Here is a 26,518-nt window from a genome sequence, read left to right as displayed (position 1 = left end):
AATTACCTGAATTCAGCGATAAAAGAGGTCCTGCTGCATGCTACTGCATGAATGAACCTTGAAAACATTATGCTGAGTCAAAGACGCCCATGTACTGTATGATCCCATGCATATGAAATGTCTGGAACAGCCAGATCCAGAGAAAAAGTAGATGAATAGCTGACAGGCACAGGGGGGGTGTGACTGGAAATGGGTGCTTGGTTTCTTTTTGGGGTGATGAAAATGCTCTGGAAATATGGGTGATGGTCGCCCAACTTTGTGAATATATTAAAAAATGGATATCCCAAAAGCTGTTATTTAAAAATAAAAACAGAATCACTGAAAGCCCACTGCTTTGAAAATGTGTAAAGTGGTGCAGCCACTGTGAAAAACAGTATAGACTGGTTCCTCAAAAATTTCAAAATATGCCCAGCAGACGTAGTTCAGTGGTTGAGCATCGACCTATGAACTAGGAGGTCAAGGCTCGATTCCTGGTCAGGGCACATGCCCAGGTTGTGGGCTTGATTCCCAGTAAGGGGTGTGCAGGAGGCAGCTGTTCAATGATTCTCTCTCATCATTGATGTTTCTATCTCTCTCTACCTCTCCCTTCCTCTCTGAAATCAATAAAAAAAATATAATTTTAAAAATATAACTAGCATATGACCCAGCAATTCTACTTCTGAGTAGCCAAAGAAAATAAAAACACTAATTCAAAAAGATATACACATCCCTATGGTCATTGCAGCATTATTCACAATAGCCAAGTAATACAAGTATCCAAAGATAGAAAATGGATAAAGAAGATGTGATATAGACATGGAATATTACTCAGTAATAATACACAATGAGATCTTGCCATTTGAACAAGATAGGTTGACCTAGAGGGTATTATGTTAAGTGAACAAGTCAGACAGAGAAAGATAAATACATGATTTCACTTAGATGTGAAGTCTAAAAAACAAAATGAAACAGAAACAAACTCATAGATACAGAGAACAAATTGATAGTTGCTAGAGGGGAGAAAGACTAGGGGCATGAGTGAAAAAGGTGAAGGGAGATAATGGTCATTTTATAATCTCCAGTTATAATATGAATAAGTCATGGGGATATAATATATGGCACAAAGAATATAATCAATAATATTGTAATAACTTTGCATAGTGGATGGTTACTAGACTTACCATGGTGACCAGATTGTAAGGTACATAAATTGCTATGTTGTACACCTGAAACTAGTATTGTATGCTAACTATACTTTAAATAAAACAAAACAAAGATATCAAAAATAGAAAATAAAAATCTTTGATCATTTCTTAAAAACAGAACAAAACACATGTACATCTGACAAACACACACATAATCTGTGAGTGAAATTATCTGAAAGGTACCAGAAGGAAAGCTGCATTTCTTTTAAGGCTGGAGGGAGTATTTCTATAAATTAAACAATCGGTACAAATCTGTTTTAAGTTTCCTTTTACGGTTAGCCATAATTTTCTTTGCCCACATGTTATTATGAGCATTTTCAAACATACAGAAATGTTAAGAGAATTGGCAGTGAACACCCACACGCTCACCACCTAGGTTCTATAACTGTTAACATTACACTTGATTTATCCATTGATCCATTAATTTTTGGGTGCATTTCAAAGTAAGTTGCAGACATCTATACACTCCTCCCCTGACCACTTCAGCATGCACGTTTTTAAGGACAGTTCATCATGTGTTTATTTTTTAGGTTACTATATATACAGTGAAATGCACAAATCCTGTGGATACCATTGGTGAGTTTTGACAATTGCTTCCTGTGTGACTCAAACCCCATCAAGATATAGGGCATTTCCATCAACCCGGTCATCATCTGTTTCGCTGAGACTATACTACTCTTGAGTTACAAAACTTTCCAATCCTAACCACGTCCTGGCTTTATATGTGACTTTGATGCCCCAAATTATACTAAAAAAATTATCCTCCACCCAAATGGAATAGTTATGCCTTCCATTTGGAAATGCCAAATGAGGGGAAGCAACCACCTCGCCAAGAGGAGGACAGAGAGATTGCGTTTTTTGTTGTTGTTGTTGTTTGTTTGTTTTTTTTTAAATATATTTTATTGATTTTCACAGAGAGGAAGGGAGAGGGATAGAGAGCCAGAAACATCGATGAGAGAGAAACATCGATCAGCTGCCTCCTGCACACCTCCTACTGGGGATGTGCCCACAACCAAGGTACATGCCCTTGACCGGAATTGAACCTGGGACCTTTCAGTCCACAGGCCGACGCTCTATCCACTGAGCCAAACCGGTTTCGGCGAGATTGCGTTTTAAGATGACGCTCTTCACGGATGTGGTCCCGACCGCCTCATGTTTGATACTCTAGAACTGAGGTTCACTCTTCCTAAGGGCCCCTTTCCTTTGCAGGGTCTGGCCTCTAAGCCCACATGGTGCTGTTCTCTTACTGGTGTCGGAGAGATAAGGCTGAAGGTGGGAATAAGACCGACGACAACTGGTCCAGGTCAGTTGTCCCTCTGAGGGTGAACCAGTGAGGGGCCACTTTGGCTCTGCACTGAGATACAATGGAAACCAGCATGCGCCTGTGATATTCTCACCACCTCCACCCAGCCTCCACCTCTGGTGTCCCCTATAAGGTCCAGCAGGCTCTGGACCCCACCCCACCTGTCCGAAATGAGCTCACACAGGAGACCAGCCTCTGCCAGCCCCTGTGGAACATGAAGAAAGCATGGAGCTCATAGGATTGCCCTGACCTGCCCGACCTCTGCTTGTCTAGGACTGGCATGTGGTCTCTCCATGAAGGAGTTTAAAATACTAAAAGCTGGGATGGCTTTTGCGTCCACTGTAGACAGTGAATCTTGGTGGTGATTTTTTATCTCACCACATGGGTGGCATTCGGGGGCCCGCTCGTGGCCTGTGTGGAGGGCTTGGGTCTCGGGTCACTCTCGGGTTTGTACATTGTCCCTTTCCAGTGAGTCCGTGGAGATCTGTGGTTTTGTTCTCCTGGGTTTCAGGGAAAGTGTTTAACTTTCTAGTGATTGATTGTTGGGTTTTGAAATACCAAAGCTTTCTTTTGTTGTGTTTTGAAATAAATCTCTTTTAAACTTAAAAAAAAAAAACTACTAAAAGCTGAACGGAAAGTGCACCTATTTATTTTCTTGTGCAAACGAGAGCTGGAAATGAGTGAAGGAACCAAGTCTCACCCACCTGCCAGCCATTGACAATCTTCTGGTTAAAAATCCCAAACTCATAGCGGATTCCATAGCCATATGCTGCCAGGCCCAAGGTGGCCATCGAGTCAAGGAAGCAGGCTGAAAATTGGAAACACAAAGAACTTCTGATCAAAGACAATCAACATGTTCGAGGCCCACTGAAAGCAAGGCCCTAAGTTAACCAGGCGCTGGGATGCCAGCCTCCAGGGGTCAGGGATTCAGTGGTGACCACTGTCAGCTTCAGCTACCATGAAAAAGAAAACTGAGATACACCCTCTCTTCCTTCGGCTTGAAAGCCCGGGGCCACAACAAGAAGATATCTATGTGGAGTAAATTTGGGGATTGTAGGAAGATGCAGAGGGGAGAGAACACAGCAACACGTGGGGCATCTCTAAATGCATCAGTCCTACTGCCAACTTTCTCCCAGAGTCTCATTCGGACTGACGGCCTCCCATCCCCCACACAGTCAACCCAAATCCAAGCTGTCTGGATGGTAGGGGCACATCTACACACTAGTGGAGAAGGCACAGAAACAAGGGCTGGAAATATACATTTCACTGCCCATGACACCATATTCCCAAGCGCCAAAGTGCACCCAGAGTGTGCGGGAAGCGGCTGGAACAGCATGTCACCAACTGACCCCTTGTTCTGATCAAAATGTCTTGGGGAAAAGAAAGCACCATGCTTTAAATAAAGACCCAGAACACAGCCTTATTAACTTTCTGGATTAAAAGAAAGAAATAAAGTAAAGGGGTAAAAAAAACTCTACACAAAATAAGCAAAAAACAAACACACAAACAAAAACATGCCTAATTCACCAAACATGCACAGGCCCCTGGAGGCCAGGCCCTTCACTGAGGGAGAGAAATAAGGAAAACCCGAACACGTAAGATCTGGGCTCTTGTTTTGAGGAAACCATTCTCACAGGAGGGACAGAGGACATAGGAAGCTACAGCGGGCTGGGCTGCCCAAGTCTGCAAAGGTGACAGGAGCTGTGGAACCAGAGGGGCCCAAAGGAGGAGGTGCCATCACACCCACCCAGAGGAAAGGCCAGTGGCACAACAGAAGTGGAGGACCGGTAGTCGACATGAATCTGACTGGGGAAGCCCTGAAAATGCCCAGAATGTAAGTGGATTGTGAAGGGCAGGGGGTGGGACTGCCTGGCTGACAGTCCCCAGCTTTGGAGTGAGAGGGGAGGGGAGGATGCACTCCAGTAAAGAACACCAACCGGCCTGGAGCTTCCCTGGAGCTTGGGAAGCAGGTTCTGTTTTTACTGTGATTAACAGAATGCCATCAAGGGGAAGGGGACTGGGTGGACTGGCCTTGGGCTGAAGGACCTGGGGCTCTCAGGGGGCTGCAGGGGAAGCAAGCTCTGGCTCACTGTCTGGGATGATCTCACCATCATACACCCAAACAGGGCCCTGCCCTGGAGAGCAGGATGCCCAGGACTCACAGGGGCTTTTCACACTAAGGGTGGGGGTGGGCAGGCCTTGCCAATTGTTTCTTTCTCTTCTTTTAATCCTCACTCAAGGACAGGCTTTTCAATGAATTTTAGAGAAAGGAAGGGAGAAAGAAAGAGGGGGAGAGAAACATCAATGTGAGAGAGAAACATGGATCAGTTGCCTCCCATATGCACCCTGCTCTGACTGGATATTGAACCCGCAACCTACATATGTGCCCTGACCGGAAATCGAACCTGCAACCCTTTGGCGAAAGGAATGATGCTCCAACCGACTAAGCCACTCAGCCAGGGTGCCAATTGTTTCTTTATACAGATCCATGTGCTGTTTTGTTCGAGATAAACATGTTGCATTAATAATTTGTGAAGAATTTACTTTAAAATTAAAAAATACAAGCACATTCCCCCCCCACCCCCTAAATTTTAAGGCATTTGCTCCCTTTTCAAAATGACAATTCCCAAAAGAGGCCAGGAACCAAGTGGGAGGGGCCTGAGCCCACCCTCCCCTCGGCCCCCCAACACAAGAGCAGCACAAAACCTAAGTCATCTTTGCCCTTAGAGACACTGGGCCCAAGCGCCTTGATGTCACAGTAAAATCAAATCTCACCGTGACTGCTATTTCTACTTCCCCGTTCTTAACCCAGCTCCCTCTCCCCTAAAACACTGGGAAAAATAATTAAAACAGGAAAACAACAACAACTGAGTATGCTCTCAAACAGAGTTTACCAAGGGGGCAACATCCCCCAAAGGGAGAGAGCTCTGTAAGCTGTGTGTGTGTGTGTGTTTGTATGTGTGTGTGTGTGTGTGTGTGTGTGTGTGTGTGTGTGTGTGTGTGTGTGTGTATGTATCTGTCTTTCTCCCAATGACTGACTTTGGGATCGTGCAGAGTGATTGGTATATTGGAATCCCCTCCCAGCACCAGTCATCCAACACTGGCAATCCTGGTCTTCATGATCTTTATGAAGGGCCCCTTGGGTGACAGAGACATACATCTTGCACTTTTTCCCTGCCAGAGGCAAAGATTTTGACCAGGAGCACACACTCTCCCATCCACCCTGAGAGACCACTTTATCCGGTCAGAACAGTGCCAGGAGCATGGCTGACCTTGGCCTTACCATGTGATCACTGACAAGGCAGCATGTTAGGACAATCTTGTCCTAGATAGGTGCCTGGGGTTACCTGCCAGCCTCCCCAATCCTCCATTCCCCAGGCCAGCGTCCTCTTCTATTTCCTCCAATTCTTCCAAGTCCAACCCCAACTGTGAATAAAAACAGAGGCAATATTTTCACATTACTTAATATTTTCACTCAAGTACCAGGTGAAATGATATTTAAACCCTGTGAGTTTATATCAAAGGGTAGAGTCTGTCTGCTTCCTTTTAGACTTGAAAGTCCAATGTTAAAATCTGATGCTTAATCGCTGATCGAAAATGAAAGTTTCCAGGTATTTCAAAAGCTGCCAAATTACTTAAGAATTACAGTCAAAATGAGACTTGGTTTAATAGCCAAAGATATATACTGCCATATTATTGATTTACTTATAGTGGATAGATTATAACATGTTTCCTAAAAATGAAACCAATGGTTTTAGTAATTCTCTAATTTCGCATGGTCTAATGATAATTACGTGACATCTTTTTAAACCCAAATCTAAAAACACCTTTCCGTGGCATTCCAATTATATTCAAGCCAACTTGTGAAACAGATATGGTATGTTAAAAATTAGAGAAAAAGCAACAAAGTCACAACCACTTCACCTAACTGAAAACCATTCCAGAATATAGCTGTTAGGGCTCTCAATTATGTTGTATTGATAATTATTCCATTAATCTTAAACTTGATAAAACCCATAACATTAACATCAACAACACTGTTTAGTAAAAAAAAAAATAACTATATTTGAAAACAAATAATTATTTACTGAGAAGAGTTGCAGTATTTCGTATTTTTACAAAGTTCTTTAATGGACTTCCTGTTCCAGCATTCAGTATGTTGAAATATCACACATCATATAGCATCTGGAAAACTCTACTGCATACTCATGAAGTGCAGAGTGTAAAAGGCAAATAACATCCTAGTGTTATGAAAATAGTTCTGACCTAGTGGACCCCTTGAAAAGGTCTCAGGGAACCTGAGGGTCTCGAGACCACACTTTGAGAATCTAATAAATTACAAAGAGTGGAAGAAGAGTTGTGAGAAAATTAAAAACATAAAAGTCATACACAATAGTTTAGCATCTATTAAGTAAACTGAATGGTGCTAACACATACAGTCATCTGATTTAGATTTCAAAATATTGACTTAACTCCAATAACAATTTCAAAGAGTGTGTTCCACCAAAAATATCTGGAATATGTGGGGGGATTTACCCGAGATATTACCAGCTCAGTCTTGGAGGGGGAGACATGATCCCCCACAATGCTGGGCTGCCTGCAAGGCTCACACCACACCTCCTCCAAAAAGGCCCCCAGAGCACCTCCCACCTCAAAACCAAAACTGAACCCAAGCAGAAGGTTCTTGGAGGTAGGACGACTGTGGTAAGGACCCTTCTGTGTATGTGCAAAAGGGCAGAAGTGCTGCATATTCACACTCAGAAAATTCTACACCGAGCATCTAGGTGAGGGAGAAAGACCATGTCCAGGGAAGTGGGACAGAGACAGAAAACAGACACAATCAAATCCAGCTCTGCTCTAAAACAGCAAGTGAACTGTGAAAGACCTCCAACGAAACAACTGTTAATGAAGAACCCTTAAGCAAAGGCAGTTTCTATTCTGTTTAGGGGAGAAAGGCAATTTTATAACTAGAGGATAGGATGAGCCCAAGAGGTTATCTTAGGGGCAGAGGAGGGACCCTGGAGGTAGGTTACCAGTTCAATGAAGCAAGGAGAAATGGGACAATACCAAATACTTCTGCCACATTATAAATCTGTCCCTGGGGTGGGAGTGAGGAATACAGTGGTTTCTAGAAGTCTCCAAACCTTAGCATTACAATGCAATCGAGCCCTTGCACTCCAGTGTATTAACAGCTCTCCATCCAGTTCTTACTTTCTCCCCTTGAGAAAGAGGAGCATCACCCACCAACCCATTCTCCCTCACAAAGGACAGAGTACACCATTAGACATTTCCCAGATCTGCCGTTAGGTGGCGGCAAATCCTAACGTCCACACTCTGTCAATGCTCACCTCTGCGGGACCTGAACTAAACCCTCAGAGCAACAGGAGAGGCTACCGGGCAGCCTGGCCCCAGGACCCGTACCTGGTAGATGGCTTCATCACAAGCATTCTGGAGACCCAGGTTCACCATCGTGTTCTGCAGAGTACGGCCCATGTAGAACTCCAGGGAAAGATAATAGATGCGCTGAGAGAGCAAAAGAAAGCATCTTATATCTCTTGTTCCATCTCCATGCACAAGCAGATGATGATGATGATGATGATGATGATGATGATGATGATGATGAGTGAATTCCTAAGAGAACCTATATAGGGGTTTCATTTATGTTAACCCAGAACTTACCGGCACATCCCCAAATGAACTCACTCCCTTCACCAGGCCTTGGCCACCCTCAGTTTTCCAAGGGCATCTCATGAGGGAGCCCCCCACACACTTTTTTTTTTTTTTTTTGGCTTTATGCTCTTTTTATTTTTTTAATTTTTCAACTACAGTTGACATTCAATGTTATATTAGTTTCAGATGCATCACATAGTGATTAGACCTTTATGTATCTTACCAAGTGATTTCTCCCCTGCCATAAGTCTAGTACCCACCTGGCGCCATACATAGTTATTACAATACTAGAGGCCCAGGGCACGAAATTCGTGCATGGGGGGGGGGGTGTCCCTAAGCCCAGCCTGCATCCTCTCCAATCTGGGACCCCTCGAGAGATGTCCGACTGCCCGTTTAGGCCCGATCCAGGTAGGATCGGGCCTAAACGGGCAGTCGGACATCCCTCTCACAATCCAGGACTGCTTGCTCCCAACTGCTTGCCTGCCTGCCTTCCTGATTGCCCCTAACCACTTCTGCCTGCCAGCCTAATCACCCCTAACCACTCCCCTGCCAGCCTGATTGATGCCTAACTGCTCCCCTGCCAGCCTGATTGCCCCTAACTGCCTTCCCCTGCAGGCCTGGTTACCCCTAACTGCCCTCCCCTGCAGGCCTGGTCACCCCTAACTGCCCTCCCCTGCAGGCCTGGTCCCCCCCCAACTGCTCTCCCCTGCAGGCCTGGGTCCCCCACAACTGCCCTTCCCTGCAGGCCTGGTTGCCCCCAACTTCCCTCCTCTGCCGGCCTGGTCACCCCTAACTGCCCTCCCCTGCAGGCTTGATTGCTCCCAACTGCCCTCCCCTGCTGGCCTGATCGCCCACAACTGCCCTCCCTTGCAGACCTGGTCCCTCCCAACAGCCCTCCCCTGCTGGCCATCTTGTGGTGGCCATCTTGTGTCCACATGGGGGCAGCCATCTTGTGTACTGGAGCGATGGTCAATTTGCATATTACTCTTTTATTAGATAGGATAGAGAGGCCTGGTGCAAGGGTGGGGGCCAGCTGGTTTGCCCTGAAGGGTGTCCCCGATCAGGGTGGGGGTTCCCTTGGGGCATGGGGCGGCCTGGGCAAGGGGCCTGTGGTGGTTTGCAGGCTGGCCATGCCCCCCAGAGACCCAAGCGGAGGCCCTGGTATCTGGGATTATTTATCTTCTATAATGAAAACTTTGTAGCCTCGAGCAGAGTCCAGGGCCGGTCAGGGTGTGCGGGAAGCTTGACTTCCTTCATTGCCGGGGAAACCCAAGCCTCCTGCTTGCTCTGTGGCCGCAGCCATCTTGGTTGGGTTAATTTGCATACTCGCTCCTGATTGGCTGGTGGGCATGGCTTGTGAGTGTAGCAGAGGTACGGTCAATTTGCATATTACTCTCTTATTAGATAGGACTAGGGGCCCAGTGCACAAATTTGTGCACCTTGAAAGGAACTGTGGGCCGCGAGGCTGCGGTAGGCACAGGGGCGGGTCTCAGCCCATCCTCTGAGCCCTTGCTCAGCCCCTCCCGCCATGGCCCCCCCGCCCCTGTTCCCCTGTCTGCCAGAAGCCCCCCTCCCACTGATGCCACTCCCACGTGATGACGTTGCCGGCCCTGCTCACACCCGCTGACATCATGGAGCGATTGGGGCCAAAGCCAGCAGCGGGTGCAAGCGGGGCCGGCGCTGTCAGCGGGTGTGAGCGGTGGCTGCTGCCCTGATCACCCCACAGGAGCAGGGGGAGGTGGAGAAGCCCTCAGGAGCAATGGGGCCGGCAGCCGCCGCTTGCACCCACTGATGGCACTGAGTGATCGGGACCAGTGCTGGGCACTGGCGCCGGCTGCAGGTGTGAGCAGGGCTGGCGCTGACAGTGGGTGCAAGCGGCAGCTCCGGAGCCAGCAGCAGGTGCAATCGGGCCCGGCGCCGACAACAGGTACAAGTGCCAGGTGGGACCACAGCATGTGGGAGCAAACAATTTTCAGTAACCACCAGAGGCTCACCCTGATGACAGCGACTGGTGCCCTGCCTTGGTCTGGCACCCCCACTCACCTGCTCCACCATCCTGCTGTGGCCAACACCCGCCATGTTCTGCACACGCCCCCTGGTGGTCAGCGCACATCATAGTGACGGGTTGTTTGGTTGTTCTGGTTGTTCCACCATTCGGTCTATTTGCATATTAGCCTTTTATTATATAGGGTTATTGACTATATTTCCTATGTTGCACTTCACATCCCTGTGACTATTTTATAACTGCCTATTTAAACTTATTAATCCTTCACCTTTGTCACCAAGTCCCCAACCACCCTCCCATTTGACAAACAACCGTTTGTTCTCTGTATCTATGAGATTGTTTCTATTTTTTATTCTGTTCTTTAGATTTCACATATAAGTGAAATCACATGGTATTTGTCTTTCTTTGACTGACTTATTTTACTTAGCATAAAACCCTCTAGGTCTACCTATGCTGTTGCAAATGGTAAGATTTTATTCTTTTTATGGCCAAGTAATAGTCCATCGTATATCTTACTATATGTCTTCTTTATTCACTCATTTACTGATGGGCACTTAGGTTGCTTCCATATCTTGGCAACTGTAAATAATCCTGCAGTGAATATAGGGGTACATATGTCTTTTTGAATTAGTATTTTGAGTTTCTTCAAATATATACCCAGAAGTAGGATTGCTGAATCTAAGGCAGTTCCATTTTCAATCTTTTGAGGAACCTCAATACGGTTTTTATAGTGGCTAAACCAATCTGCCATATGTTAAATGATCTAGAGACTGCCTTCATGTTTTAAAAACTGGGTTTATTTATTACACATAGGAAACATCACAGAAAAGTATAAAAGCTCTTCAGCACAAACAGATGAACAGAAGATCAACACAGATATAATTTTCTAAAGACATCTTAGGCATTAATAAACTCTAACTGTGGAAATGAAGTTGAGCATCCATAGGTAGAGCCTTATTTTGCTCTTTACACACTGAGATTAATCTGAGATTATCTTAATCTACCATTGAGATAACTTATAAGAAAGAGCCATAGGAAACATTATTTAAACCGCTGCAGAGATAAAGAAGACCATCCCATCCGCTCACTGCAGGAGTAGAGAAGGCCAGTTATATACTAAACTGACTATTCTATCCACTCACTGCAAGGATGCAGCAGCCCAGTAACAGAAAACTGGCTATTCCACAAACTCATTGCAGAGATGCATGGCCTCTTACATAGTAAATTGCCTATTTCACCTACTCAGGCAGAAATGCTGTAGTTTGATTATATAGTAAACTGACCATTCCATGCATTCACGTGCAGGGATGCATTAAGCCAGCTACATACAAAAATGGCTATTCAAGTGTGTGTGTGTGTGGGGTGGGAGATATCTGTAATACTATCAACAATAAAAAAATATATTTAAAAATAAAAAATAATAAACTTACTATTCCATCCACTCACTAAAAGAGTGCTAAGGAACCTGGCTGTTCCATGCACTCACTGCAAATATATAGCAGGCCAATGGACAGTCAACTGATAATTCCACCCACCTACTGCAGGGATGTAGTAGGCCTGTTACAGAGTAAGCTGGCTATTCCATCCTCACTGCAGGGATGCAATAAGCATGTTACATAGTAAGCTGGCTATCCCATCATTCATTGCAGGGATGCAATAAGCCTGTTACATAGTAAGCTGGCTATCCCATCACTCATTGCAGGGATGCAATAAGCCTGTTACATAGTAAGCTGGCTATTCCATCCTCACTGCAGGGATGCAGTAGGCCTGTTACATAGTAAGCTGGCTATTCCATCCTCATTGCAGGGATGCAGTAAACCTGTTACATAGTAAGCTGGCTATCCCATCACTCATTGCAGGGATGCAATAAGCCTGTTACATAGTAAGCTGGCTATCCCATCACTCATTGCAGGGATGCAATAAGCATGTTACATAGTAAGATGGCTATCTCATCACTCATTGCAGGGATGCAATAAGCCTGTTACAGAGTAAACTGGCTATCCCATCCTCACTGCAGGGATGCAATAAGCATGTTACATAGTAAGCTGGCTATCCCATCACTCATTGCAGGGATGCAATAAGCCTGTTACATAGTAAGCTGGCTATCCCATCCTCACTGCAGGGATGCAATAAGCATGTTACATAGTAAGCTGGCTATCCCATCACTCATTGCAGGGATGCAATAAGCATGTTACATAGTAAGATGGCTATCTCATCACTCATTGCAGGGATGCAATAAGCCTGTTACATAGTAAGCTGGCTATTCCATCCTCATTGCAGGGATGCAATAAGCCTGTTACATAGTAAGCTGGCTATCCCATCACTCATTGCAGGGATGCAATAAGCCTGTTACATAGTAAGCTGGCTATCCCATCACTCATTGCAGGGATGCAATAAGCCTGTTACATAGTAAGCTGGCTATTTCATCCACTCACTGCAGGGATGCAATAGGCATAGTAAACACACTATTCCACATGCTCACTGCATAGATACAGTAGTCATGTTACATAATAAACTGGCTATTCCATCTACTTAATAGAGGAATGCTGTTAGCTGGTTGGAAAATAAACTGAGTATTCCATCTACTAACTACCAGGACAGGATAGTCAGGTGACATAGGAAACTAGCTATTCCACCCACTCAACGTAGGGATACAGTACATACAACACAATATTTTTAGTGTAATAAAAACAAATGCTTCAACTAGCATAGAAAAAAGGTGTAGAACACAAAATGTTTGTAATATCTATAGTTATATTACTAAGTGGTGAGACTACAGTTATTTTTTTTTCCATTTGACTTATCTGTACTGTTAAATTTTTCCTCCAATAATCATAAGGACTTGCATAATTGTGTAAAAGACAAAAATAATAAATAAAATCACTTTAACTTAATAAGTATATATCAGCAGGTTACCCCAGTCTGGAGGGTGGTGGTACAAGCCCCTGAGGCCATTCCTGGGGCCGGGGGTGTGGCTTTGCAGGATTTTTAAAAAATATATATTTTATGGATTTTTTACAGAGAGGAAGGGAGAGGGATAGAGAGGTAGAAACATCGATGAGAGAAACATCGATCAGCTGCCTCTTGCACACCTCCTACTGGGGATGTGCACGCAACCAAGGTACATGCCCTTGACTGGAATCGAACCTGGGACCCTTCAGTCCGCAGGCCGATGCTCTATCCACTGAGCCAAACCAGTTAGGGCATAGATTTTTATTGGGAGCCCACTTCCCTGGGCTCTGACCCTCCTGGGGCTTGTTTCTGGTCCATTAAAAACAAACATTTGCAGAAAAAGGAGACAAGGAGCTTATTTTCAACATGTATTAGCGAGACCAAAGCACTTATTAATAAATTCCACTTTTTCTTTTTTAAAGGGCCTTCCTGTCCAGAATAGTCTCCTTCCATTTACAGGCTGCGGTTTCTTTAAAAGAGAAAGGTTTTCACATGTAGCCGAGGCAGCCCATCAAAACTCAGAGCACTCACTGAAGATGACAAACCTGTTTTGCTCATGAAAGGTCATTTCCGTAATCCCTGAGTCCATCGCTGGCCTTTTCAGGCTCTACTGTAAACATACAGAAGCCCTAGTATGTTGGGGTGTGTCCCTCTCCAGGGAAATGCCCTTGACTGTGCAAAGTTGTACCCTTGTCATCTGTTACACGGACAATAAAAATGATGTTGCGAAGCAGAGTTCTGCCATCAGCAGAGGATTCTGGGGGAGCCACTGCCTCCTGGCCAGTTTCCCTGGCAAAGTCAAGCCAAACCTTTGTTGTAATAACCTGTTTTAGCCACTTGGTGCCACTTCTTTCCATACTGCCTTGCATACTAAATATGAAGATGCCTCGTTGGTATTCCAATAAATCTGTTAGTTTTACCATCTCTCTTTTAGAAACAGGAGTGCCCCAGAATATGTTTGGAAAAGCAATTAAAAAATGTTTAATAATTGCTAAGAAGTCTTACTCTTAGCAATTATTAAACATTTCTTAACGTCCCATGAAAATACTCTAAAATACTATCAACGGAACAACTGTTCCGTGCCCAGGTGTACACGGCAAGTCAAATCTTTGCAAACGGACTCCTTTCCTTGGAGTGTCTCCTTTCCTTGCTAGTTCTCCCTGGACCATAGTGTAGTAGAAAGGACAAAATTCTCCACGGTCAAGAGAAAAAAAAACTGGCCGAGGGGGCTGGCCAAGCCTATGATACACCTATCAAGCTAAAAGCTACCAATGATGCTGGAGAAGCATATTTACTGACTCGTAGCTGTTGAAAAGTTATAACTGATGAATGACACAGAAATGCCGCAAAACTGTATATGCAATATACTTTTTAAAAATGTGTATAGATATATAGGAGTAGGAAAAGGACATACAGCTATATTTTAATATAGATAAAAGTAACGGAGGTTATCAATGACTTTCCTTTTGTGTATTTTGTATTTTTCTACCGTAAACATACATTTTTGCAAAATCTAAAAAGGAACAATGACTTCATCCCCGTGAACTGTAAAGGTAAGTAGAAGCTGTTCAAGGGAGGTGTGGAAACCTCAAAGGCAAGCTGCTTTGCAGGCTCCTTTTTCTGAGTGTTATGACCCCTCCTGCTTCAGCAAGCCCCTCCGACGATTTTTTTCTAATCATTGCCTAGCCCGGTCAAGTCTAGTTCCCTGCGCATGACTGTGTTCACCCCCTCCCAACACATAAAACACCCAGGCCTGGTTCCAGTGCCTTTTCTCTCACACACGACCGCACAAAATCAGAAGTGGGGGCGGGGAGAGGAGGAAGCCTCAACTCTGCAGCCATCGCGGAAGCACACAGCTAGTGACAGGCTGGAAAATTCCGCCGGGTTTCCAAGCCTCAGGAATTTGGGGAGCAGCGGACCAATGCATGGCCGGGCTCCTCGCGCAAGGGGCCTGGCGGCTCGGCCCAGAGCAGGCTGACCACCAGGAATGTGCGCGCGTGGGGGAGGGGGCGGCCAGGGCCTTCGCGAGGCTCCTCTCCTCCACGACACGCAGGGAGCGGACCACCGATGGGCTGTAAGGGCGGACAGGGGTGACACATTCCGTAGGCAGCGGCCCTACTTGTCTCAACTTAGATACACATTCCGTAGGCAGCGGCCCTACTTGTCTCTTTTTAGGGAGAGGTGCAAGCTTTGCTGTTATTTCTCAGGGGCCTGTGGTTCAAGAAACCCTGCACCAGGGCTTTCCTTTTCGGGGTGGGGCAGCAGAGCGGCAGGAGAAGAGCGGGGGCCCCAGGTCGGGTACCGGCCTCCGGGGGCGCCTCACCTTGGGGTCGCGCTCGTAGTAGTGCTGCTGCGTGCGAATCCAGCGCCCCACCAGGTGGTCGCGCACCGTGTGCGCCAAGGCGAAGTAGTAGTCGCGGGGCGTGGCCACGTTGCGGTCCTTGACCAGCGTGAAGTGCAGGTGCCGGTTGAAGCTCTTCCGCACCTCGGCCACGTCGCCCAGTCCCGCGATCCCGCGCACGCTGATCTGCTTTCGTTTTTCGCTGTCCGTCAGCGGCTTCGCCATAGCGCCGACTGAGGAAGAAGAGAAAAGGGGAGAGCGGCCAAGAGATGCGAACACCGAGGATACGGAACGTCTCTGGCGCCAAGGACTGCAGCTACCCGCGCTGGCACCGACCGCGCCTGCGCCCTGCACCGGGGGCGGGGCCGAGTGCGGGCCGAGGGAGGGAAGGGAAGGCCCCTGGGAGAGAGGGGCCTCTGTGTGGAGTGTGGTCTCCTTGAAAAGTGGGGTCTCGGGGTGTGGCTTTAATCCTTGGAATTTGGAGGCGGCTTTCGGTTTCATAAATGAGAACCACCCTCAAAAGCTGGGGTCTCACCCCAAGTTGGCCAAGCCCGGCAGAAGTGGGAAACGACTGGATGAGCTGGACGACTCCGGAAATAGAAGCTGCAGTCCTGTTTGCCTCTATTCCCCCAGGGCAGACAGGGGAAGAATGCGCTCCTCCCTCCTCCCTCCCCCGCTTTTGGGATTTCTGGGGGCGTGTCCCTCCCTGCCAAGGGCCCCCAGGTGCCCCCAGGCCAGAGTGCCCTGGGTGCTGGGCCATTAAGGGAAACCGAGTACACACTTGAAAGGCAGCCACCAATGCCTGCCCAGTGGGCCGATTCCTTTTGAGGCCCAGGGTGGCTCTGAAAATATCAGCTAAGAAGGTAAAAGTTTATACAGTAAACCCTAGACTTTGTGGACCTAGATTTAACAGACAAAATTTCCGATCCATGTCACATGTGAAAATTAACACCCTATTAATTTAAAAATGCTTTTAACCAAGATTACCTTACAATTAAATTAACAGGTTGTTTTCTTGTTATTAATTCACTGTTATTTTAAACAAATTTTATCGAATAGGCTATATGTTGGGGAAAAAACTGTAGTAATTTTACTGACATAAGTAAATATTACATATCTGCAACTATAGTCTACATATTTAAATCCAAGAGTCACTGCTTGTAAACAATATTCAACGAATAATTAACAGGTGATCACACCGCATCATGCTCGGTAATTGTTTTTTTAAATATGTTTTTATTTCAGAGAGGAAGGGAGAGATAGAAACATCAATGATGAGAATCATTGATCAGCTGCCGCCTGCGCGCCCCCTACTGGGGACTGAGACTGCAACCCGGGCATGTGCCCTTGACCGGAATTGAACTCAGGACCTTTCAGTCCGCAGGCCTATGCTCTCTTCACTGAGCCAAGCCAGGTAGGGCTCGGTAATTGATTTTACCGAAAATCCCGTGGTGTGATTTTCTGCAGCAGTTTTAACTCCTGCCAGATGATGATATGTTTCTTTTAAAAATATATATATTTTTCATTGATTTTTTACAAAGAAGGGAGAGGGGTAGAGAGTTAGAAACATCGATCAGAGAGAAACATCGATCAGCTGCCTCCTGCACACCCCCTACTGGGGATGTGCCCGAAACCAAGGTACATGCCCTTGACTGGAATCAAACCTGGGACCCTTTAGTCTGTAGGCTGAGGCTCTATTCACTGAGCCAAACCAGTCAGGGCGATGATATGTTTCTGTGTGGGCTAAGCCACGCCCCAGCTGTGTGCATCTGTTTACTCCCAGTGACTGGTGAATGCATGCATTTACTAGACCTATGCAGTAGAAATTTAAAATTACTGTAATAGATATAGAAAACTTTTCTGTAAAATTATGCTTCATACATAATTAATTTTAATTACACAAACGTGTCTACATAAGTAAAAACAAGTAAACTAATTTGTCAATTTTTAAAACATACCCACTCAGAAAACCTACTTTATTATATAACGGACTTTTAGCTTTAACAGAGGCCCCCTGGCCCGAATTAGACTGTTTTTATGAAGGTTTTGCTGTACAGAGAAAGTGTGCAGTCCTCGGGCTGGGCTGACAGACACTGCCAGTGAGCAGGAGACAACTTTCTTCAGGGCGTGCTGTGGCCTTGAAGAGTCACAATGACTCCTCCTCTGGGAGACCACCGCTTCCTCACCCACTGAGAAACCTTGTTCCCTAAATCACAGGCCCTTTAAATTAAGTCAGGATGAAGGCCACACCCCTCTCTGGCAGAGGATCTGAATCACAGACAGAGCCTCCTCCAATCCACCCCAGTGTGAGCTTTAGATAAGGGGTTTCTGGACAGAGCTTCCCACATCTGCTTAACATGGTGGTTCCAAGGAAACAGGGTCGGGGGCCCTCTTGGCACACAGCCCTGCCTTGCTCTGAGCCTGTGGGAACACTGCTTCATGTAATTATTATGTCTGCAGGGAAAGGAGCCAGGCCAAGAGACTTTGTGGGAGTTTAGGATATTTTATTTCATTCTCTCACGGTGAGCTGAGACCATTGTGTCAGTGTCAGCCCTGAGGGGGTGGTTAGGTTCCCTTCTATAGAGTATGCAAAGTAGGGTCAGGACATGGGTGCTCAACTTGGTCAAGCGGAGGGGAGGGCACGAGTTAGTCAGGGGAGTCGAGGGGTGCACGGGTGGGTCAGGCGAAGGGGAATTCATTTGACCTTGCTTCTGCAGGCACAGACTGTCTGCCCCAAGCTATAGGAAAAGGTTTATAAGAATGTATATTTCAGAAAACATGTCCAAGCAGGAGAGGTTAAGGGTAGTTCACCCTAACAGTAAGTTTCACCTACACCTCCCCTTCTGGCAAACCCCATAGGAGCTCTGTTTTTTCCTTTGGGGGAAAGAACTCTGTCTTTGCCTGATCCCTCATTGCAGTGGGTCAGAAACTGGACTTAGTGGAACTGCAGGTTTGCCTCTGGTGGTCTTAGGCTGCTGGGCTGCAAAGGTTCCTGACTTACAGGGAGGCCAAAATTGCCAGCAGGAGATGGCATGAATGTCCAGTTGCAGAAGGTTTCTTAGGGTGATGCTTCCAAGTTATCTTCTTTTTTTGGGGAGGTGGAGGGGTGGGGTATCAGGCTGGGCCTTTATTGGCCGGTATGCACCTATTTCCTGTGTTGGTCACAGGCTTGTAGGAGCAGGTGCCTCCTCCCTTTCCATGTCCCTGCTCCCCTTCCCCCAGCCTGGGACATAGGAGTAGCTTGGGGCTCCGGGGACAGAACTGAGTCGAGGAGCCCACAACATCCCGTCAGCTCAGGAGCTTGACCTCAGGGTTGGGAACCCAGCACCAGAAACCAGAAAATGAGAGAAGTGGTATGGGGTTTGATGGGGAGGAAGGGAGGTGAGTCTGCCCTCCTTCAAGTCCCTGCATGTGCTGAGGTCCAGGCAGAGCTTCAGCTCCTGCAGTGCCTGCAGGCCCGATGCCTGGGCAGCTGATGGGAAGACAAACCACGAACCTGAACCTGCCACCCCCTCCCTACAGGCCTGCATCACCCCATTTCACAGAGGGAAATAGGCCCAGGGCCCCGAGCAAGGCCCCACCTCCCTCCTGGACCACCTCTCCTCAGGCCTCCCTCCCTGCTGAGCCTCATATGCAGCAGCTATGCCTGGGGTGCCAGGACCTAGACCTGCTTACCCCAAAGGCCTAGGCAGCAGAGGGACCCTGAGGACATTAATAAATAGGATGGGCAGTCCCTAGAGGTAGCTGGCCTGGTCCACCCGAGGGGCCACCACCACCTTCAGCCTCTCCTGTTGCGGCTCCTTGGGGCCATGATCCGGTAGTTGGTTGTGTGTCCTCCCCTCTTGCCCCGAAGAAGGTTGGGGGTGCCCCTGGCCCCTCTGGTTCATAGAGCCCAATCATTGTTTCCAAGATTAAAACCCTCTCAGCTAAAATCTTCAAAGCCTCGCATAGTTGGTGCAACCCCTCCCCACAATGGCTCTTCTCACCAGGGTCTCCTTTGGGACCAGGTTCTCCTCGCTGTCCCATGGAGCCCTGGGGGCCTGGCTCTCCATGCAGTCCTCTCTCACCCTTTTCCCCTGGACGGCCAGAGATTCCTTTGGGTCCAGTGGGGCCTGGGGGTCCTGTATGTCCAGGACTGCCATGGATGCCCATGGGACCAGGAGGTCCGGGGGGGGGGGGGGGGCGGCGGGGACCAATAGGCCCTGGGGACCCAGGGGCCCAGCCGGTCCCTGGGGCCAGTGGCTGTTTGTCTCAGTGAATGTGTTAGACAGAAACGGGTCCCCATGCTCAGAGGTCTGGGCGTGGGGTGGTTCAATGGGGGCTGGGGGTCCAGGGGGCTCAGGAGGCCCTGGTGGGCCTGGAGGTCCCCTTCTCCAGGGATGCCCACAGCTCCGTCCTGGCCAGGGCTCCCTGGGGGGGCCCTGTGGACCTGGGGGGCCTCTTATTCCTGTTGGGCCCCGGCTGCCAATGTCTCCCTTGGGGCCAATGGGCCCGGGAAGTCCCCGGGCACCAACCAACTGGGTCATCTCGAGGGAGCAGGGGGGCCCTCGGGGTTTCTCTGGCTCCGAGCAGCCCTCGGAGGTCTCCATCCCCAGGGCTGCCCTGGGCAGCTGGGGAGCCCCAGAGAGGGGTGGGGTCCTCGGGGGCAGCTGGGGTTGGGGGCACCTCGCTGGGTAACAGTCAGTACCGCCACCTTGGCCTCCAGCATGTTCAGCTGCTCCGCCAGATCCAACACTTTGCTGCAGTTGACAGCCTGAGAAGGCTGTGGGTCTCACCACAGTTCTGTAGCTGTTCCACGGGCAGCTCATGGGCCAGGGGCAGTTCTGCAGCACTCGCGAAGGTACGTGCCCTTCTGCACATGGCATGAGATGGTGCGGGTCACCGCGTAGAGCACCAGTTCCTGCGTCCTGAGAACTGGGCTCCCCCGACGCTCCACGAGGCGCTGCCTCCTGGGAGCAGGAGCCTGAGGCAGAGCAGCGCCCAGGCCCGTGGGCCGCCCATGCTGAGCCCAGCGACCTCCTCGCGCGGCCCCTCGCTGCCGCCGCCCCCAGCCTGCAGTCCACGCCCGCCCGCGCAGCCAGCCGCACCCCCCCCCCCCCCCCCGCCCGACGCGGATCCCGGTCCCCAGCGCAGCTGCGGAAGGGAGGGAGGGAGGGAGGCGGGCGTGGGGCGGGGGCGCGCGTCCCGGCCTCCTCCGGCCCCTCGGCTCAGCCCCCGCCCTCCAAGTTACCTTCTTACCTGAACCCTCCCTCTTCCAGCTGCAGACTTCTCAGGGGACAATAAATCTGAATGCCCTCTATGCCCCACATTTGCACATACCCACCTGCTCCAGCTCTTGAATTCTCTTCTGCACTAACTATTCCCTCCGGATTTACGCCAGCAAATGGAATTTCAGTCCTTGATGACAGGACTGGCAGGGTCTCAGTGAAGCTGCCAAGCTTGGCTGGAGGCTCTTCAGACTGATGCAATCTTTGTGAGAATTATCTGGCAACTCATGAGAAGACTTAAAAAATTACTGTGGTCCTGGCTGGCATGGCTCAGTGGTTAAAGCGTTGGCCTGCGCACCGGGAGGGGGGGGGGGGTCTTGGGCTCCATTCTCAATCAAGGACACCTACCTGGGTTGCAGGTTACATCCTTGGCCAGTCAGGGGTGCATGCGGGAGGCAAGCAATCAATGTGTCTCTCTCACATCAATGTTCCCCTCTCTCTCCCCTCCTGCCTTCCACCCTCTCTAAAAATCAATTGGAAAAAACCCTCTGGTGAGGATTTAAAAAAAATGATTGTGCCTATGGCTAGTTGTATCAATTTGGGGTATAGATTTAAAAAAAAGATTAAAAAAAAAACACACACCAACGTGTACAGAGATGTTTCTGCTGTGCTATAGATTATACTTAAAACCTGCTAACGGTCAAGGAATGGGAGAGTTATGTCTATTGATCCTTATTGTGCTCTGTACCTGTATTGATTTATAATCACCACAAATAGCCTCCTATGATCCTCACTTGATAATGCAGAAGCACAACTGCAGAGAAGGTAAAATGCTTCCTTAAGCTCACACAGCTATAAAGGAAACCACCAAGACTCACCCCACGCCACATCCTGCCCACACAATTCCCTTTACTCAAAGTTAATATCATAAACTGTTGTGTTGCTAAGAGGAATGACATTTTGCATAACTAGCTAATAAGAACAATACAGTAATGATAAGTAAAAAGAAATAAGAAAGATGTGATGCAGAAATGACAGTAATGTTTTTAATTTTATTTCATTTAAATTAAATAACCACAAGTGAGAACTGTATTAGAAACAGGTTTATATGGAAGCATAAGCACTGTTCTTTACTGAATGGCAAAATTATCAGGGGGAATTTTATTTTCCTTATACCTTTTATATTGCTTGTTTTTTCTATTAAAAAAAATATATATTTTAATTTCAGAGAGAAAGGGAGAGGGAGAGAGATAGAAACATCAATGATGAGAAAGAATCATTGACCGGCTGCCTCCTGCATGCCCGCCCTGGGGATCAAGCCCACAACCCAGCCATGTGCCCTGACCAGGAATCGAACCTGACCTCCTGATTCATAGTTCAATGCTCAACCATTGAGCCATGCCAGTTGGGCTATAATATTTTTTTATAAATAGAATAAATGTCAAAAAATTGGGGGCCAAGACTATGTTAATGGTTGCTGACTTAAGGACTATGTGTTCTCTCTTGCAGGAATTGACTTTTAGTTCTTTCTTTCTTACTCCTAAATAAAATTTAAGTTCTCCTATCCATCCTTCATGGCTATACTTCCTTTATGAAATTTTATGATCCTCCCACTCAGATGTAATTTCTTTCTCCTGAGAACTCCATGGTCCTTTCCCCTCTATCATTTCATTTGTACAGTCTTGAGTCTTCATAATGCGTGTGGTTGAAGCTGGAGGAGCCTTTTCACCACTGTGTCCCTTACTCCTCTTGGCCACTTATAACACTGGAACGGATACATCAGTGGTCAGCAAATTCATTAGTCAATAGAGCAGCAAACCGCGGCTCACGAACTGCATGTGGCTCGCGAGTCGCAGTTTGCTGACCACTGGGATAAATGAACCTCGTGAGCATCTCAGCCATTTCCAGGTAATCATTTTTAGAGGGTTTTAACTGTGGTGAAGAAAAACAAGTTGAGTAGTTAGTGATAGGAGGTGATATTTAAATTGAAAGTCAAAAACTTAATGAGTGAATGAATCTGGGGGAATGGCAAGTGCAAAGGCACTAAGATGGACACATATTTGGACAGTTCTCAGAATAGAAAGTCCAGTGTAGGTGGAGCAAAAAGAACACCTGAGTGGTACCAGAATATGCCACCCCCCAAAATTCCACTTTGACATATAGATTATTTTAAGCTAAAGGCCACTGAGAAACAGTAAAAGCAGGAAACGTTCTAAAATCAGGATACAAGTTTTCCTTTTGTAAAGGAAATTTACATTTATAAATTTAAAGATAAGTGGGAATTTCCATTTGTAGAGATATTTCTATCTCTGAACTTAAGTCTGTCTATAAAACCTTACTAATAGTCAATAATATTTTAAGACTATATATGGTGTCAGATGGGTAATCACTTCAGAAGGTGTATAAATGTCTAATCACTATGTTGTACACCTGAAACTAATATAATATGTATGTCAACTGTAATTTTGTTGTTGTTGCTAATCCTCGCCCAAGGATATTTTTCCATTGATTTTTAGGGAGAGTGGAAGAGAGAGGGAAAGACAGAGAGAAACATCAGTGTGAGAGAAACACATTGATTGGTTGCCTCCTGCATGAGCCCTAACCAGGGCCTGGGCTGGGGAGGAGCCTGCAACCAAGGTACGTGCCCTTGACCAGAACTGAACCCGGGACCCTTGGTCTGTAGACTGACGCTCTAGCCCAGCCTTGGGCAAACTACGGCCCGCGGGCCGGATCCGGCTGTTCTATCCTGTTCTCTTGCTCTCCCCTCCGCTCCTTTACTTTGAATTTATATTAGTTCACACAAACACTCCATCCATGCTTTTGTTCCGGCCCTCCGGTCCAGTTTAAGAACCCATTGTGGCCCTCGAGTCAAAAAGTTTGCCCACCCCTGCTCTAGCCACTGAGCCAAACCAGCTAGGGCATCAACTGTAATTTAAAAATGAATTTTAAAAATTAAAATAAGCTTATTAAAGAACCTTTGTTTACCATATTTTTTCTGGTCACTTTCCCATAACTTTTCTCATCTGCCCAGAAGACCCAAATCACTTTTTCTTTGTTTCAGCCTAACATGATATATAGATCCAAATTCTAACCATCCCTTTGAGTTACTAATCTCTAGGTGCTCCGGTGTGCATGTGCAATGACATGCTAATAAACTTAGTTTGTTTTCCTCTTGTTAATCTCTTTGCTCAGTCAAATTTACAAGGCCCCAAATGGAGAATTTGAGATGAGAAGAAAAAGTTTATTCCTCCCCTGCACAACTGTGGGCTTCAGAACAGGCAATGGAAAAAATGGGCTCAGATTTGGTTCTCCAAGAAAAAGAACTGCTCTTCTGACAGCCTGGCCAGCTGTGACCAAGTCAGGTGTATGTGCTTGCCTGTCGGGAATAAGGGTGTGAGGCCATCAAGCTGCCTTGTTAGACACTGACTGGTTCTCCATAATCTCTTCTTTCTTGGGGGAGCCCATTTTAAAAAATCGATTTACTAAAAAGTGATAGATATTGGCCTGGTTTCTGTTACTGTTGTAGTGAGCTTTTCTGTGTTGTTGGAGATAAATTACCCTTGAAGTTCTTTTAAACAGGTATTTAAGACTGCCTCAGAAACAGAGATGAAAGATGTCTTTTTTTGTGGAATGAAATGCTATGGAAATTCAAAGAAACTGAGTGTGGAAAACAGACATTTTTTTGGTGGGTTAGGCTTAAGCTTGAGGACTTGATGAGTATCTCATTGAGCGTATAGATATTGGCTAAGTAAGTGACTCAGAAGCATCACCAGTTCTTGATGAGACTGCACGTGCCAAGCATAAAGACTCTCTGGGATCCCAGCAACACTGCTGGCTGATCTGTGCTGGTCAATGAAGTGTTTGCAAATGAACACAGATCTGGCCTTTCAGGAACTGGATGGCAAATAACAAAAGCATTATTTTTGAGTGGTTGGTAATTATAAAGCTCAATAGAATGAAGATCATGAGCTAACATGACATTGTGGAATTGGGGCTCTCCCTTCACTAGGGAAGGTAAACAGATATTCTTAGTGATGTTGGAGAGTGGGAATTTTTGAGCACTACTGAGGCCGTGGACTATGCCCCAGATAGAGTTGTCAGTGCTGACATCAGGCCAGGCCTTGAGATACGGTCTCATGGCCCCTTCCCAGCACGTAGGCCTTCTTTCATAGAACACTGTCAGCTTTCTGAAGAACAGGATGACCCTGTGAATAACATGGTCGTCAATGGCATGATCCTGACGTTGCTTAGGAAAAACTGTTTTGTCTTGGGTTACTTGCTCTGCAAAAACAGGATGTGGTTAATGTGCTTAAAAGTGGTCCTGCACAAAGGGTCGGGGCTGCTCTCTGGACTCCCTGCGTGGAGAAAGGCAAAGCAGTCACCGGCCGGCTGGCCGGCCAGCTGGCTGGCTAATAAAGGCTCCCTAAATTTTAATTTGGTCTGGACTCCAGTGGTCGTTCACTCGTGCTCGCTCCACAACAGTGACACTAATGTATTTTAACATGTTGATGTTAAGGGAAAAAAATCCATGAGACCAGAGTGATATTAAAAGGAAAGATAAAAGCAGGGTGGAAAGGAAGAACGAAAGCTCTTCTCTACGGAAGGACGCCAAGCAAATGTAGGAGTGGATACTAGAAATATTCGACAAAGGCTTTGGTGAACACAGGGTAGTCATAGTCTCAAAGTACCACCCTTATTAGTTATAATAATAAAAGCCTAATATTCAACTTGTCCCTTCGGGAGTTCGACCAGAGTTTGACAGCTTGCTATGATGTGCGCTGACCATCAGTGGGCAGCGTGGAACATGGCAGGCATTGGCAACAGGGCGCTGGCAGCAGGCAGCAGTGGAGGTGCTGCTGTCTCCGATGGGCCCCAATGAGAGCAGGACCGCGGTAGGATAGTGGAGCAGGTGAGTGGGTGGTGCCAGGCCAAGGTGGGTGCGAACAGGGTCCCTATCGCCCCACCGATCACCCCGCAGATGGTGACCAGAGGTGGTGGTGGGGGGGTTGGGCTGCTGCCTGGCTCCCAGGTGCTGAGGGAGCAGGGCAGGGCCGGCCCCGATCAATCACCCCACAGGCGGGATGGTGGAGCAGGTGAGGGGGCGGTGCCAGGCCAAGGCGGGGTGCCAGGCAGGGCTGTGGGGCTGTGAGGCTGGGGGCACAAGCTGGGGCCTAATTCCCACAGGCCACCCTGAGGGACTCCACCTGTGCACAAATTGGTGCATCGGGCCTCTAGTTAGTTATAAAGGGGAAAAGGCATTTTACAATGGAGAGATAATCCAGCCTCATGAAGTGATCCAACCTAGTAACACCAATAAGGGGACAAACCAATACTTTGTGCCTCCTGATTCAATGCACTAAGAAGGACACAGCATCACTTAAAAGCAATATAATGTAGTATACTATACGTATATAAAATAGTAACATAGGAAAGATACCTAGGACTCAGCATATAGAAGTGCAGGTAATAGCTAAAGCAGTTTCCCAAATCCCAAAGCCCCAAATCCAGAATTCCAATTGCCTAACTTCCAGGGCATTCTTTTTATTTGTGCAAATGTGGGACTCTCTGCCCAGGCAACCCTTCTACCCCAGCACCAGGTTCCTGTTCTAGGAGGAATGATGCCAAAAGCAACAAGGAGTTCCCCAATGTGGCTGGGGCTTTTTTTTTTTTTTGTCTAGGGCTTTGAGTGTGCTCAACTAGGACACTGTATCATGCTTAGGTGGGTCTAATGTCCCCAAGATGGGTTCTAAAGCCAACTGCCAAGAGTCAGCTTAAGGTGTCCACCTCATGACCACCTTACACAGGCCCTTTGCCCTTCCGGAAGGGAGGGAGGCACAAATAGGAGCTGGTGAGGGA

General features: G+C 47.2%; 1 protein-coding gene and 1 pseudogene across 2 annotated transcripts in view; both read right to left on the bottom strand.

Moving 5' to 3' along the window:
- PYGB (glycogen phosphorylase B) overlaps positions 1-15,824 on the bottom strand; it is a 38,615-nt gene extending 22,791 nt beyond the window's left edge. The window contains exons 1-4 of the mRNA XM_080685780.1: positions 15,438-15,824; positions 7,909-8,010; positions 5,835-5,913; positions 3,192-3,295 (exon numbers count right to left, since the gene is read on the bottom strand). Of these exons, the coding sequence (XP_080541906.1) occupies positions 3,192-3,295; positions 5,835-5,913; positions 7,909-8,010; positions 15,438-15,680 (528 nt within the window). The 5' untranslated portion in view covers positions 15,681-15,824. The remainder of the gene's footprint in view (positions 1-3,191; positions 3,296-5,834; positions 5,914-7,908; positions 8,011-15,437) is intronic.
- Positions 15,825-19,233: 3,409 nt separating this feature from the next.
- LOC308256751 (EMI domain-containing protein 1-like) lies at positions 19,234-20,456 on the bottom strand (annotated as a pseudogene). Its single transcript has one exon. The product of its transcript is annotated as an EMI domain-containing protein 1-like (transcript).
- Between the last annotated feature and the right edge of the window lie 6,062 nt (positions 20,457-26,518).

This window comes from Plecotus auritus (assembly GCF_963455305.1).
Source record: "Plecotus auritus genome assembly, chromosome: 8".
NCBI classification, from domain to species: Eukaryota; Metazoa; Chordata; class Mammalia; order Chiroptera; family Vespertilionidae; genus Plecotus; species Plecotus auritus.
This window is presented reverse-complemented; position numbering and strand designations above follow the sequence as displayed.